Source organism: Grus americana, chromosome Z, assembly GCF_028858705.1.
Source record: "Grus americana isolate bGruAme1 chromosome Z, bGruAme1.mat, whole genome shotgun sequence".
NCBI classification, from domain to species: Eukaryota; Metazoa; Chordata; class Aves; order Gruiformes; family Gruidae; genus Grus; species Grus americana.
In genome coordinates, this window is record NC_072891.1 from 24331488 (window position 1) to 24347041 (window position 15554).

Consider the following 15554-nt stretch of genomic DNA (forward strand, 5'->3'; position numbering starts at 1 on the left):
CGTTCCTGGCTCACTCCCTGGCCGAGGTCAGAGAGGAACTGAAACGGGAGCACCATGGCACTGACTCCAGGCTCCAAGGGGCCAACCCACCAGTGCCTCAACTGACAGAAACTATGGAGACGTAGAGCAACGCAGCCTCTTTTAACGAAGCGTGTCCTGAAAGCGGGGATTTGGTCTCTGTAGCATTTTTAGCTGAAAAGAACTCAAAAGCAAAATGAGTATATTAGTTTAAGAGCTGTGACGAACAAGTTATTATATGGGAACTACAAAACCAAAGTGTACTAAATTCGGACCTATCCGCTACAAGTTTGCATTAACCAAACTGTGATACCACACTCAATGGAACACTATTTTTACTACATTTCTTTGAAAGTGTTCACTTAGCCCTGGAAATCCCATTAAATTCTTTTTCCTCAAGGGTGCTCCAAAATGTTAACCTAGACTGTATCAGGCTTATCACAAGTAGCTGGGTATAACGTAACCTATCAAGGTCTGAAGCAGCTGGCTTTTCTTTGTAAATGACATCCCAAGACGCGTTATTCAACAGCACTTCCAAGGATAAATATGAATTAGTTTGGCAACTTTGTGTAGTTTTTTTTTCCCCTCGCAATTAGATCTGTCTATGCCTAACAAGAAGATTGACCAGTGTTAACCAATGTTAAACCAGAATGATTAACCATAATATATATATATATTAATTAATTTTAACCAGAGAAATTACTGGCTCTTGATTTAGTATTTCCTAGTCATGCCCTTCTGTCTTAGTAGTTTGTCACTTAATAGTCTGTTTTTTAATTTTTTGCATTTGTTTCCTACTTTCTGTTGGGAATAAAATAAGCTTTTTCCCATGTAAGTACTACTGTCATGTGATCAAGAAATCAACATTAAAAGATGAGAATAAAAGTGATGAGCATTTATAATCCTACTTTTAAATGCAACTGTTTACAATTTGTAAAGAAAATATTTCTAAAAAAAAAAAAGGTAAATAATTACTTTCTGATGCCGGTACTTGCAAAGGATCTGCTTTCCTCTTCATTCTTTGAATTTATAGCAATTAAGACACCCACACCAAGCAATTCCTCTTCTCTGTTATTTACTCAAAGATTCCAAACCCAAATTCTCACAGACGACAAGCGGGTGTTCAGTTCAATCAATGTCTCTCTTGAGAGATTCGGCATCCTAAAGGATCCACTGTTTCCTCCTCCCCACCCCTTGAGCTTGCGACACATTTATAACCTGTAAGGATCTCAGCACAGACCTAATCATGCAGCCCTAGTGCAGACACCGCAAACACTGAAAATGTTGCCTGCTACAGACTACAGAATTGGGTCTTAGTACTTACAATTAAGCTTGAAAAACTGATGACTACTTTTCCCCAAGACCCAGATCAGGTTTTAGGGGCTTTCTGCACCTGCCTGTCTGCTTGCTTCCCACAGGGACTCAAAAAAACTGCAAGATATGCCAATTAAGTTCTTGTTCTGTAATTTAAAAGGGACAAGCACGCTATTACACTAGAACATTTAATGTGCACTTACCAGACCATTGCAGTTGCTTAAGGCCACTTTAGTTGTACTGTGCTGGTCTTGCAAATATCCTGTGTAATGACAGTGGTCTAAAAAATCGTGCTTCCATTGCGGTCCACCTTTCCCCCAGTATTCTACTGTAAAATGTCTGGACACCAAATCTGTGTTGAGAGTCAGGTTTAAATGAAAGTGCTTGCCATAGGCAGAAAGTTTAAAAAATAATTTAGATGCTGCCAGTTCTTGGTCATAAGGGTCTGTGCTCCTCCTCCTTCTTGAGGGTTTAGCATTTTTCACAGTAAAGCTGAGGAAGGCTCCATTTTGATCAACCCTGATTGGGATTGTTAGTTGGTAGTGTTCAAGGTAAGACAGGAATTCCTCTTTGTAATCACAAGGTAAGACAGTCCAGGGAGTGGGCATAGAAGAGAAGAAAATATAACAGGAAACAACAAGTAGTAGTATAAACATTAAACCATATTTGGCTAAATCTCATCACTCTCATGAGTAAAAGTCATTTTCAGGTAAACGCAAGATGTAGCGTTATACTAAATAAAATAAAATGTCCTTTTCTTTCTTTTCAAGTCAAGAAAATGTGTTCAGTTTTCCATTAATTTGATGTCACTGGAAACACAAAAGTTTTTAACTACATATCTTTTCCTATTTACCCAAAATATGTAAACATTTGGGGCTAAATTCTAACCTAAGAAGGACACATTCTTCCCAGTGATACTATTCAAAGACAAAAGCTATTAGATCCACCTGCAAGAATAAAAACAGTAGTAATGAAAAGTATTATATTGTAAAAACATGTAAATAGCTCTTCATTTTGTTAAAAAACTATAAGTGTTAATGGATCAAAGTAAGATTAGATCCTTACTTCCTAGTCTAAAAACATGTTAATGTAGTTATGGCAAGTCTCTAAACTATTATCAAGTACAACATTTTGCTAGATTTAATTTGCAAGGCTTTCCTACAGTTAAAAGTAGACAGAAAGAAATTAAAACAAAATATTTAATCAGATTTGCAGTATTTAAACTTTCATGACAATGAATCATGACAAAACTAAGAGCAGAATCCATACGATCACATGAATTATATAAATGTGGTTTAGAAAATATTACCCAAATGCAATGCAAAAATAGATGCTTCTTGTCAGCTACAGAGGTTGGACCCCTACCTTGAGAACTATATGAAAGCCTGTTGTCACTGTGAAATTCCGATGAAACCATGACTAGGCTCAAAATCCATGTCCACGTCTTCCAAAAAATTTCCATAATTTAGAAAAACAGAAAGCTCTTTTTTTTTTTCTCCTTGGAGAGCTACCTGTGTGCTGTAGAGTTAACTCCACTCCAGCATTGCACCATAACAGGTATATGTATTTTATACTACTTCCAAATTAACTATTGGATGTTCCACTTTTTGACAGGCATTCTTTTCCACAACCTGTACTTTCTTCTATATCTGCAGTCATTTTCTCAATTCAAAACACGTATTTGTAAGATTCCTTAAGATATCAGAAGACGTTACACTCGATAGTTACTGAACTTGCTCCATTTCTTTTCCTGAAAAACAAAAGAAAATTAGTCAAGGCAAATTCTTTCTACTAAAACAGATCTACACTGCAAAACATTAAGCCATCATAGTGAACTACGCAATGTAACATTTGAAATAATATTCAACCATTACTACTTTTATGGCTCAAGGTCGCAATCTGACAAAAACCGTGAATTACCGTTAACCTTGAACGGCAGATGCATACAGCTTAAGACGCACGTATCAACTTTATGTTAAATAGGCATAAGGATTCATAAAATTAAGGTTTCTTGTTGCTCAAATACTGTGTTCAGACTTGTTCCAGCTATAATCAATGCTATGCTTTCATTGATTTCAGCGGCGAATAACGAGACCCAGTACACTGGTAGACAAAGGAAGAACCTGGGAAAGAATCCAGAGTACGGTTATCTGATCTTTCTGCAGCATGTATTTTGTTATTACTTGAGTCTGGGTTCTGCTTATGCAGGCAGAGTTCTCATTCACTTAAATGGGAATGCTGCACGTTCTAATATCACAAAACAAATTTCAGTATCTGAAGCTATTAATCATACACATTCTAATTTTTCAAATATTTGTTGTCAAAAATATTTTGTACATATCTTAACTACAATTTGAGGTAGTAGAATATATTTTTATTTTCATTTTACAGGTCATGGGATTGAGCAAATAACATCATGTTACTCATCTTTTTTTTTTCCTTTTTTCCTTTTTTTTTTCTTTTTTTTTTTAAATTTGAACCACTATTGCAGTAATACTAAAAAGCAGCTCTAGCTGTGGCCAGGGATTAAATGGAAGATCTATGTAGTCAACTAACAGTCCAGTATCATGGGATATCAAATCATGTGTTGTGTCAGCTGGTACTAATTAGTCCTCTTAAGCTCTCACAGCACACCTGTGCATAGAGCAAACTCTGCTGAGGCAATGGAGAAACGGAACACCTAAGAAGGGAATACTGTTTAAAAACAAATTTCCAAAAGCATACAGAGTCACTTACACATGCACCAGATAAATTTGCCTTTCTAAAATTATGGGAATGATGTACAACATTAATTCAGACAGGTAATACCCCTGCAGCCAGTAGATTATTTGTAAAGGTTACAGAGTTGTAGCATATCATCCTAAGAAAAATCAACATCCATCATGCAAATCCTATTTATTAACATCACAGTGAACAACAGGAAATTTCTTAGCTAATTTGAAACACATCTAATTATTACTGTGTAAATGAGGTTAATCTCATCATTCCAATACCAATTTTTAAAATATCTCGCAAGGCAGTACACAGGATTTAATCAGGTTTGTACAGGGAATAAAAGATACTGTGCAAGGATAGCTTGGGCTTAGTAGTATTTTTTTTCTAGGGAAGCATAAGGATTTAGTGATGCCATTCACATGTGGCAAGGCCTCAGTGCATATTAATAAAACCTCTGGTCTGGCCTTCCATGTAAAACCTTTATTTCCTAGCTAATATTTAGTTACAGCTTTTAGACTCTTACAAGTTTTGAAAAGACATAATCAACCCCATACTCTTCAGCTACATTAGTACATTAAATATTGTGCTTTATTTCTAATCTGAGAACATCCAGTTTCAAATTCCTGTCACTGAATCTTGCTTCACCTCTGTCTCCTAATGAGCTGCTTTCTTCTCCTTGCATGGATAATCTGATACAAGCACCTCTTGACACTTCCTGATAAGCAGCTCCATCTATTTGGTTTACCTCACTCTGTACAATCCAGTTTCCAGGTGTCTAAAAACTTCTGCTGTTTTTCTTCTGAACCCTTTCCAATTTGCCAGTATCCCTTTTCACGTACAGACACCAAAACTGGACACCGTAGTCGAGAAATGGCTCGTTACTGCCATATATAGAGGTAACAGCGCCTCTGAGCTTTTACTTAGCCAAAAAATTGTAACAGGGAGGTCACATTCATCCTGTTAGGCTGGTAGTAAGTTATCCCAACATCAAGATCTCCTGAAACTGTAGTACCTAAGGAGCTAAGTAGCTCAGAATATTGGACATAAAGTACAGTGCCCATTATTTAGACACCAACAGCCCACATGGTGGGCATTGGTCCACACTGTCCAACAATCACCCACGTCTAGTGTCTTTGCAGGGATCTCTGTGAAATGGTCTTGCTTATTTCAAGCTTCACACAAGAAAAATCTTCTTTCACGTTAAGCTTGCTGGAAGTTTCAGCAGAATTTTTAACATGCTTTCCAAATCTTATAGCCAGCATAAGCACTGATACAAGCAGACCATACGTAGCTATATCAACTCTCCCAATTAAAGAATAGTAATGGACGTGAAGGATAAAGCACTTGGTAACTCTAGGTATAGTACTTCCAGTATGAAATGCGGTAGGAACCTCAAAGCGTCCACCATCTACAGCCTCTTTTCTTTCCTCGGTAGCATATATTCAGCATTCCACTTTTGACTGTTGTCAAGATGAGACATTTGGTCAACACTAAGCTTACAATAAGAAGCATTTCCTCTGTCTCATGGCTGAACTACACACTCACCCACCAGTAAAGGCAGATGTGGCTCCACGTCCTGAACGACTACCTGAAGCCACAGCTCCTGACTAATTGTAAAAGCTCTGCCAAGCAGCAAATAAAAAGCACAAGATGTTTCTCAAAATCTAGGATGCCGATGACAAAGCAGGTGCGTAGCACTGGCATTTCTGTGGAGGCACTGATGACAAGAGTGGTGGTCCTGTCACTGGTGCCATGAGCTTCCTACCCACTGAAACTCAATGAGGAGAAAAAAAGGCCATAAACACATATTGGAAGACTTTGGGGCAGAAAGTGGATTATGGGGACATGACTAGCCGAACTGCTCAGACCAGTCACCTTGGGAGCCTCCGTCTAAGCAAAGGCGCCTTGGGCAAATAAAGCATCCCTTAAACTTAAGGCAGCTGAAGTTTTAGGATAGGCAAGCTGCCAAGAGACCGCTATCCCAAAAGCATCACCACACATGCCACCTCCCCTGGGGACTGCCACGTCCCTCACCGCTCCCGGGGTCACCACACCAGGGGCGTCCACCACAGAACCATCAGACTCCGGCGCGCTTGGCAGCCGAGGTGCCGGAACAACATGACACCGCAGCGCCGGATCACAGACCAACCGGGATTTACGCTTCGGGGCGGAACGGACGGGTCGAGCGCGGCTACAAACGCACCGAGCTCCGCGGCGGGCGGGAAACGGCCCCGCCGCTCCTGGTGGGCGGGCGGGGGGGTGTCACCACGCCTCCCCCCGGCGGCTCGGCCCCCGCGCCGCGGAGGGGAGGGGGTGGGGGTGTGGGGGTGGCACGGGCTCCCCCCGCCGCCGTGAGGTGCCCGCCGCCTTCCCGCCCTCCCCATCCCCGGGCCGGCGGCGGGGAGCGCCGCGGTGAGGCGCGGCCAGGGGCGGCCGTCCGCGCCGGCAGTACGAGTGGTTGCTAAGGAAATGGAGAGGGAGGGCGGGAGGGGACGGGGCGGGGGGCGGGCATCAATCACACAAATTCAATTACAGGTATCGGGGCTGGCCGTGAAAAGCGTTACAGGGCTTCAAAAGCGGGGGATTAGCCGTGCCCCTGGGAGCTCCCCAGGCGAAAACAGCGACGCGCAGACCGCGCCGGGAAGGGCTTGGTGAAAAGAAACGGGGGCCGGGGGCTGGCGGGGAGGGGGACAAGTACAAAGGGAAAGGACGGATCCTTCCTCCCCGGGAATTAACCAGAAACCGAGGCGCGAGGAATAGAATTGCTGCTGTGTGTGCCCCGATATACGGCGGGGCCGGCCGCCCCCCGGGGAGGGGGGGGGGTGGAACGGGGCTGCCGCCGTATGAAGTCTTCCCCCACTTCGGCCCCCCCCCGGCTCCCCGCCGGCCCTACCGAGGGATCAGCTGTCATTGCATTTCGGAGGGGGGATGCAAAGAAGGAAACAAGACACCCCCACACACCCCTCAAAAAAGTCAACAGACTAGAAAAATACACGGCTACACAGAGAGCCCAACACGTATACACATGCATATTATATACACAAGTCTGCATTAACAAAAAGTTGAAAAAACTAGTATTGAAGAAAGTTGGAGGTCACCAGACACACATCCCTCAAAGAAAATTCAGAAGGAAAAAGAAAAAAAAAAAAACAAAAAACACACATCACCCTAGAGAGGCTGAAGGGAAGAGTCTGGTTGCTGTGGTGGAGTTGATCCTAAAGTTAACTTTCAGCAGCCCATTTCCAGACAGCAGCGCTGAATCTATTTGGATAAAACGCGTGTGACCCAGACACTTGGCGTTTGGCCCAAATGCGTTGCACCGGCAGCCCAAATAAAAACAAGAGTCTGCCTCTCCCTCTCTCTCTCTCTCCTCTCTTCTCTCTCGTACAACAATGAAAGAAAATAGCGAAGACAAAATCCGCACACGCATCGCCGGGGAGCGAGAGTCCACTTACCTCCTCCCAGCAAACAAAGTCCCTTTGAACCCCGGGGCCGCTGCGGAGACAGACACACACCGATAAACGCGGCTCCGCGGGGTTAAGAGTCTGGCAAATCCCAAGCGGCTCCAAGTAAATCAAAACCACACGCTTCCATCTTCCTGATGAGCCCGGCGAGAGCCCGACATCCCCGCCAGCATCGGGCTGCGGAACGGCGGCCGCGCCGACCCTCCGAGCCCCGGCACAAAATATGCACTTGTCTGACCGCGGCAGCGGACAACGCCGGACACGGCACGGCCAAACGCTGGGCTTCCTTCACTTAAAGCAATCCGGAATAGCTGTGGGTTGTCGTTGGGGTTTGGGGGCTGCTTTGGTTTTCATCTGTTGATTTTTTTTTTTCCTCCCTCTACCAACGATTTAGTATTAAAAGTATGAAAAATCTAAAAAGAAAAATGCACTATTCGAGACCGTACTTCATAAACCACTACTCTTTTCGGTTGAAAATCCTCGCACCCCCTTCCCCCATCCTCAAAGGTTTCTCTCTGAAATTACTCCAAATCCACCTCGCCTAATGCAATATAAACCTCCCCCCGCTCCCCAAAGCCCTGCACGCACCATTATTCGGGACACAAGAAAAGCAAAAAGTTTCATTGAATAGCGTGAAATCTTCCTTACCGTTTTCATCTTCAATTTCTGATATAAAGTAAGTTTCAAACAATAGAGATTGCACAGGACGATTCCCGTATTCCTCTCTGCTTTTCCCCTCTGTGCAAGCAACCATCAGGGTTATATTCTCCAACAGAATAAAGTTCTCTAGCCTTCCTAAAAGGGGTTTTTAGAAAACGGGCTGGCTTGGCAGGAGGAAGGATGCCATCAATTCACCCAACCTATCACCCTGCACATTTTGTCTTTCCAACAAAAAGGGGGGGAGGAAGGAAGGAAAAACAGGCTTATATTGGGGTGGGGGTGGGTGCCCTCCTCTTGAGCAGCCTCCTCTGTGCAAAATACCATGTGAATATCATCTGAGTTGGGGGGGGGAGAGGGGGGAAGCGAGAGACAGAAAGGGGAGGGAGAGAGAGGGGGGAAAGGGAAGGCAGGCAGAGCAGGAAGGACTCAGGAAAGTTTGGTTGAAGTAGCCCCAGACCTCCTCTCGCTGCCGGCCCCCGGCCAAGCCGAGCGCGGCGGCAGCAGGGAGCCTTGGCAGCCTCGCCCGGGGGACGGCTCGGAGCACGCTGACGTCAGCCTGCAGATGTGCCCTGGCCCGGCGCTACGACCGCGCATGCGCGCCGCGTCACGTGGCAGCGGGGGGGGCAGGGGTACAGTCGGGGTAACGAAGAACGGCGCGGGGGGGGGGTGGGGGTGGCGGGGAGGCCGCGGGCACCTCGCGGCGGAGGGGCCGGGGCGGGGTGGGGGGGAGGACATCGGGGTAGTAACGTCCCCGGCGCGACCCCTGGCCGGTGCCGTGGGGTGAGGCGGGAGCCGCGCCGCCGGCGGGGAGCCCAGCCTGGCCGCAGGGAGGTACCAGGACGGCCGTGCCACCGCTGCCGCAGCCCCGGTGTGCAGGCGGCTGACGCCGGGCAGGGACGCTGCCGGTGCGCGGCGGACCGGAGCGGATCCTTCCTCCTATACCGGAGGCCCGGCTCGCGCCCCATAACGGGCCTTAATAAAAGAAAAAAAAAAAACAAACACCGTTTCCAGATGAGGGGAGGCGGTGTCTGAAGCCCGCGCAGCGAGCGGCAGCTGGGTGCCCACCGCAGCGGGGCCGGGGTCGGGGCCCGCCTGCTCGGCCGGGGGTCTCGCCTGGGCCCGGCCCTGCCCGCGCAGCGCTTGCGTCTGATTTCCGACGGGGAACCGGGTGGCACTGGGCGCGTTAGGGGGCAGCGGGGCCACCCGCAGGCGGTGGGCGCTTTGCGGCATTGCCAGCCCCGTCTGGAAGTGGGAGGAAAGTGGACATGGCAGAGGGTAGCTGGCAGTCTGCGGGATCGCTTGTGTTCCATGAAGCTAGCGGTGGCGGGAGGGAGGATGGAATCTGAGACTTGCTCTTCTAACCGCCAAGTTAATTTCCGATACCCAAAAAAAGAGAGAAAGAAAAAAAAATTCTTCCTGAATCTGGGTTCTAAGGTTTCAAGCTTCTGGTAACAGTATTTCCCAAATGGTGCGGGTGTGTGTTTTTCTCCTGAGCCGGAGGTAGTAGGTGTAATTCTTCTGGTGAATCTATAATAGTTGGCTTGGCCTGTGAAATGATTCGCGAGGAAAGGTCCAAGAGCACAGCTACTCCAGGACATCTCCAAGGATCGAAAGAACAGGATCGGCCGGCACAGTCAACAGTAACCCTCATGGTCGCTAACGGCTGGCTGCCTGCACCATGGGATGGAGAAGTCGGACCTGTGGCTGGCATTCACCATTTCAAATAAACGCTGCATGCTTATCTTTGAATATGAAGCACTGCTATAGTGGAATTAGATTCTACGTATAAGTGTGTGAAATTTATTTTAACAGTAGCTCTAGCAAAATAAGCACAACCCCTTAAAAAAGTAGTTGCATTTGTCACCATTCATACCGAAACTTCGCACTAAATACAGTGCACACTTACTTGTGAGATCCTTTTACAGTCGTTGGGCAAATGAGTGTTACAGTGGTTCGGGAAGTGGAAGAATACATCAGCACACTGGAAACCGGAGCTGTAAACCCGATGCTCCTTAGGAATACGGGCGTTCAGAGAAACGCTTTATTCTGGAAATACGTTGTCAACCTGCTCTCCCCCCGGGTTAATTGCTCATACCGAGAGCGCCATCCTGCGTCGGCGACCGGGCAGGGAGCGCGGGGAGCGCCCGGGGCGCGCAGGGCTGCTCGCTGGCCTGGGGCATGGCGGGCGAGTGCCTCCCCTCCTCTTCTTCATCCTATGCGTGCTTGGGTAATTGCTGCCTTGGTGGCTATGTCTGGGTATGTCTACTTAATTAAAACAGGTATTTCTACTGTTGAGTATATTTTGTTAATACTCCAAAGTTCCTGCTTCTGCAGCAAATTAATATATAAGACGGTCACATGGATAAACCAGGCTCACCGAGCAAGCTCTGTGGCACACGCGGCCAGGTGTACCTTAGCCACATCATCTGTCTCCATGGACAGGCATTGTGACAGGTGCTGCTCAACCTTTTCTGCAACCTCAGCGGTATATACGGAGAATTGGGAGACTCTATCCTTTTGAAAGGACAGATTGTGAAGAGGGAGTTTTTTCCCCATTCTGCATCGGGACCAAAAATAACCTTTTGAACAGACAGACACGTATCACAGCCAATTGCCTCATGCTTATGGTATCCTCACGGGATTTGGGAGACCTGCCTTCAGATCAGACCCTGTCCGAATCAGACTGGGGAATGCTCACGTTGCTGTCTGATGGCTAGGCTGGGGACTATTCTGGTGTGGAAGACTGCCCTCTCTGTGGCTGGAGCTGCTCCGCTGTGTATAACTAATGAAATACTCATCAAGCTAAAAAGAAAGACAGCTTATCACTGTCTGGTTAGGGCCCTCACATGGGTTCAACTCCCTGCTCTAAATCAAGCAAAGTAAAGCAAAGATATATGGGCTCTGCAAAACCCAGCTGCTTGCTCAGACCAACAAGTTATTTATTTCCTGTCTCAGACAACTACATTTTCTTGCCTACACCAGCTGCTGGAGCTGAGAAAATGTTTCCAAGAGCAATTTTGTCAAAACTGGTATATTACCAGGAAAAGCTTTGGCTCCAGTTAAAAAATTCCTGACCATCTGTGATTAGAATTTCTGACAGAATTCCCAACACAGTTTTACTTACCTGTTTTGCTTTATTGCATAAAATCATTTTTCAGAGTGAACCTCATTCAGATAAAAATAGTGAGCTTATTTGATGACTTTTGTTTCATCAGCCCAGGTAATATCTATATACATTTTTTATGATCTGCAACTTTTTAGAAAAGAAACTTGCATTAAAAGTAGTAAGCAGGTTCTTAGCATAAATTCTTCTTTGCTGCACGTCTTTGTAGCAGGGATAGGAATTCCACTGTGAATTCTGATAGTATGTATAAAACATTTGGGCAACTATGTCTCAGAAGCTCTGGAGAGGATTACACATTTATTGCGCACAGAACATATTACTCAATGTCTTAACCAGTTTGTTAGTCTTTGCTGACTATGGAAGTAGTTAGCTAAAGCACTCTTGACTTTAGGCCTTTGAATCCTTTACTATGTCAGTCAACAACTGATAAGATTGGCAAGCACACTTTTTTGTTTAAATAAATATTTATATTAAACTCTAATTTAACATTGCTAGATATATTCAGAGGTATTTGGAGTTGATTCCAGGAATCTTCCTTTTAGCTGAAATAAATATAGAAGAGAAAGCTACAAGTCCTTGGTAAGCAGTGCATTTCTGTAAGATGAGATTCTTGTTACCTATACATTTGGATGGACATTCTTGAAAGTATGAGGTTTTTTTTCCAGGATCTATTTTTTTACCTGAGGATAATAGCCTGTCATATTTAGAAATATCCTAGCAGTGTTTGGGGAGAGGATAATTTTTTAAAAAATAAATACAAAATGTTGTGAGAAATTATATAAATACACTTGCTAAAATACTTTGGTTGACCATATAGTTGAAAAAAATTAAACAGTATAACCTCACATTTATATGTGCTATAGGTTCTGTGTTTTATCTGTGCTTATAGGGAGAAAAGCTCTTGATGTCCATAAAGGGCTTCATTTTTAGTCCCCTGAACTAAAAGATTCTAGGGGTGCTTGAAGGCGATGGTGCTATAGAAATCCAGTATCTTTCACTGGCATTTCCTTGTAAATAGCCTGGATTCAGATTGCTTACAAATCTCATCTCCCCTTGCAGGAAGAGATTTAAAACATCTCTAGAAATGACCCCGGGCCATGTGTTCAGCCTAATACCAACCACTTGCCACCAGAAGTAGAAGCTATTGTGCCTGGCACATTGTATTTCAGAGAGAGAATGCACATCAAAGTGTACTTTCAATTGGCAAATGCACGCCTTTTTTGTTGAGCTGTCTTTGATGACCCTCTAAAACAAAATTCACAGCGATGCATTTGGCTTCAAGGATGGCTTTGAGGCTACTTCTGCCCAGCAATGCGGATATTGCCAAGAATGTCTTCATTTAAATACAAAGAGCCTTACCAAAGGCAGGATGGTAGACCATCCTTTTCTAGGATGCTCCCTGCAAGCAGCTGTGTGTGTTATGCTGATGCGGAGATTATCCCAAGCCTCCTTGTTTCTGCAACACCCTGTGAACCTGGCCAACCCGATTATTTTAGTATAAGATTTGGAAATAAAACTGGAAAACTTCATGTAAGCTTGGCATCCTCCAGCATGTCCTGGCCAGTTCCCTCCCTGGTGGAACACAGATGAGGCAGGGCAGAGAGAAGATCAGAGAATACAAATGTGGTGAGAAAAACCCTTGCTCAAAACGCGGGGCGGGGGGGACACGACACACGGCACAATGGGGACACGACGGGGACCGGACACGAGGGACGAACGACAGTGGGAGGGGTAAGATTAAATACCTATCTAGTAAACCTGAAATGAGGAATCTTAGACTACTCAAACTGATTAGGGAATCCTATAGGAGAATGGATGTTGGTCTCAAATTTTGCAGGCAAATAAGATGGAACTGATCTTATCCTCTTTAAAGCAGAAAGTACAATAAAAACAATACAGTTCCACGCAAGAACAGGAATAGTAGTAAGCAGAAAAGGAGAGGTAACTCAGATGAGGGAGTTGTTTTATTTCCAAGACAGAGTATTTTTTCCTGCTTTGTCTATTTCCAACTTTCCAAGTCCAGAGATAGATACCAGAAAGAAGATTAGGTCAGGAGGCATAATAGTTTGTTTAAAGGGAGCATTTTCCAGCTATATGTATTACAGTTTTTTCTGTGTATTCTTGTTTTGTTATTTTTCCTGTTTCCACAGAAAGTTGTTCATAAGATCTGAACAGTCTGTAAGACTTACAGAAAACAAAGCTGAGACAAATTGTACAATATGTGGAAAATGTGTATGGAAAATCTGTATGGAAAAATTTGACAAATGGTATTCCTCAAAGATTAGTGCACACAGAAACATATTAAAACTATGCAGAAAATCTTAGCAAATACATAAGAATTCAGTTATTTTGATTTTAGAATGAAAAATCTGGAATTAACTCACAAGAGGACTTGGCTGTTACCATGCAGAGCACTGCAGCGTTTCGTAGTCTGGCACTCAGCTCTAGGAATGACACTCCCAGTGAAGAATTAGGCACCTTGGTGTCAGGTGCCTGAGTGACTTGTTTAGTTTCTGAATTGAAGGAGAATTACGGTAGTCATACTGATGAGCATCACAGACTGCTCATTTAGCATCTGCTCAACTATGTGGTGATTCCCCTTTTCTTGGTATGCTTTATATAAAAGCATGAACACATACACTAATGTCAGAGATTGTAAAATTGGATCGTGAAATGAGTACAGATTTATTTTGAATGGAAAAAAGAATTGGACTTTCCATATTCCTGGACTGTATAGCTGGAAAAGATTTATTAAAGACTCTAGAGCATACGGTGCATACTGCTTTGGACACAGGTTACAACTTTGTCTAATTTAGATGGTTTTCTGGCATTCTTTCTACCACAGTGTCTTGCAACAGTTTATAAATGGAACTATCTTTAATAAAAGCTGTTAACCCAATGGTTTGAAGAAGAACTGAAAAAAAAATACAATGCTCACCACTCCCCTTGTAACTTTTGGGGTGTCCCTCCAAAATGCAAAGACTTACGTGAATGCCGGAAGGTGTTATGTGAATGTGTTTAGTAAATACATTTATTTCCTCTTATCTCACAAGTAACTTCATTGTTCGTTTTCTTAAAGAATTGTCACAGCACTAACAGCTCCTTGTTTAGGGAGGACAGTGTTCTGCTTTGAAAGGGTTTGTTAAGGCCCCTTTAAGATGTCCAGCATTTCCCTTTTCCAACTTATTTAGGATTGGCTGAGTTTGTGTGAAGTTTGTGCAGCAGTTAGGGCTCTGAACCTTGTGTATGTCCCTAACCTGGAACTGGTTAGACACTGGAGACTGGAGAGTAGAAAGGGGAACTGCCATGTATGCTTGCCTTGTTCTTTGGCCAATTAACCCTAGTTATCCCCTTGTAGCCACTCTTGAAGAAAAAATGCAGGGCCAGATGAATCTTTTGGTATGACCCAGCAGCTGTTTTATGTTAAGAGCAGTCTTCAGTCTTCAGCTTCTTCAGTACAAATTGTAAGTGGCTTAACTTAAAAGCACTTCCCACTAATTTTCACTGTAATCCACTGGCATTGACAGGTATCTGTGGGAGTCCACTGCACCGTTGGATTTCACACTGAGGCGGCTCAGGAGCATCTATATATTGCACTTAGCTGCTCTGCTGTGAGAGCAGTGATCTCCCATGAAAGAATACTAATAAAAAGAAGTCCCAAAAGAGAACACTTACTGATCCCCTAGTAATGACCACAGCTATTTGTCAAATGAACCTCTCAAAGCCCACTGCCACTTATGCAAAGCCTGGAAGCAAGAGCAAATACCATGATGGTTGAAATGTATATAACCCTTTCATAGGACTTAGTTCTATATTCCACTAAATAGTCTTTAAATACATTGTCTTGCATATAGTTTTGTTTATTATTTGTTAAAGGTATACTGTTATAGTCTAAAGATAAAATTAAAATAAAGGACTTTCAAAAAAAGATCAAAGGTCACAACATAAGTTTTCCAGCATCAAAAATGTCTTTTTCACATTTTGCTGAAAACTCAGCAGTGCATTAAAATCAGAAACAACTTTTTGTTTCTAAGGAGTCAAAAGATTACATTTCTTAGTTACAGGCCTATTTTCTGGGCACAATCTGTAAATTGAAATATGAACTGTGTTTAGCGTACTTCTGTTCCTGCTATAGCCATTAAGTGATTACTTGCATCAATATGCAACTTATACTGGAAAAGGATAAGATGCAATTTTTTCTCAAAAACTTTCAGGATGCTTAATATTGTGGTTCAACAGACTTGTACAGTATATGGTAT

At 43.9% G+C, this 15554-nt stretch overlaps 1 protein-coding gene across 3 annotated transcripts in view; it reads right to left on the reverse strand.

Moving 5' to 3' along the window:
- ADAMTS6 (ADAM metallopeptidase with thrombospondin type 1 motif 6) overlaps positions 1-8635 on the reverse strand; it is a 156781-nt gene extending 148146 nt beyond the window's left edge. For 2 of the 3 annotated variants that reach the window (XM_054810074.1, XM_054810071.1), the window contains exons 1-3: positions 8160-8633; positions 2698-3082; positions 1536-1900 (exon numbers count right to left, since the gene is read on the reverse strand). In XM_054810074.1, the coding sequence (XP_054666049.1) occupies positions 1536-1900; positions 2698-2794 (462 nt within the window). In that variant the 5' untranslated portion in view covers positions 2795-3082; positions 8160-8633. Of the gene's footprint in view, positions 1-1535; positions 1901-2697; positions 3083-8159 lie in introns of all 3 variants that reach the window. The other variant, XM_054810072.1, reaches the window with a different exon arrangement.
- Between the last annotated feature and the right edge of the window lie 6919 nt (positions 8636-15554).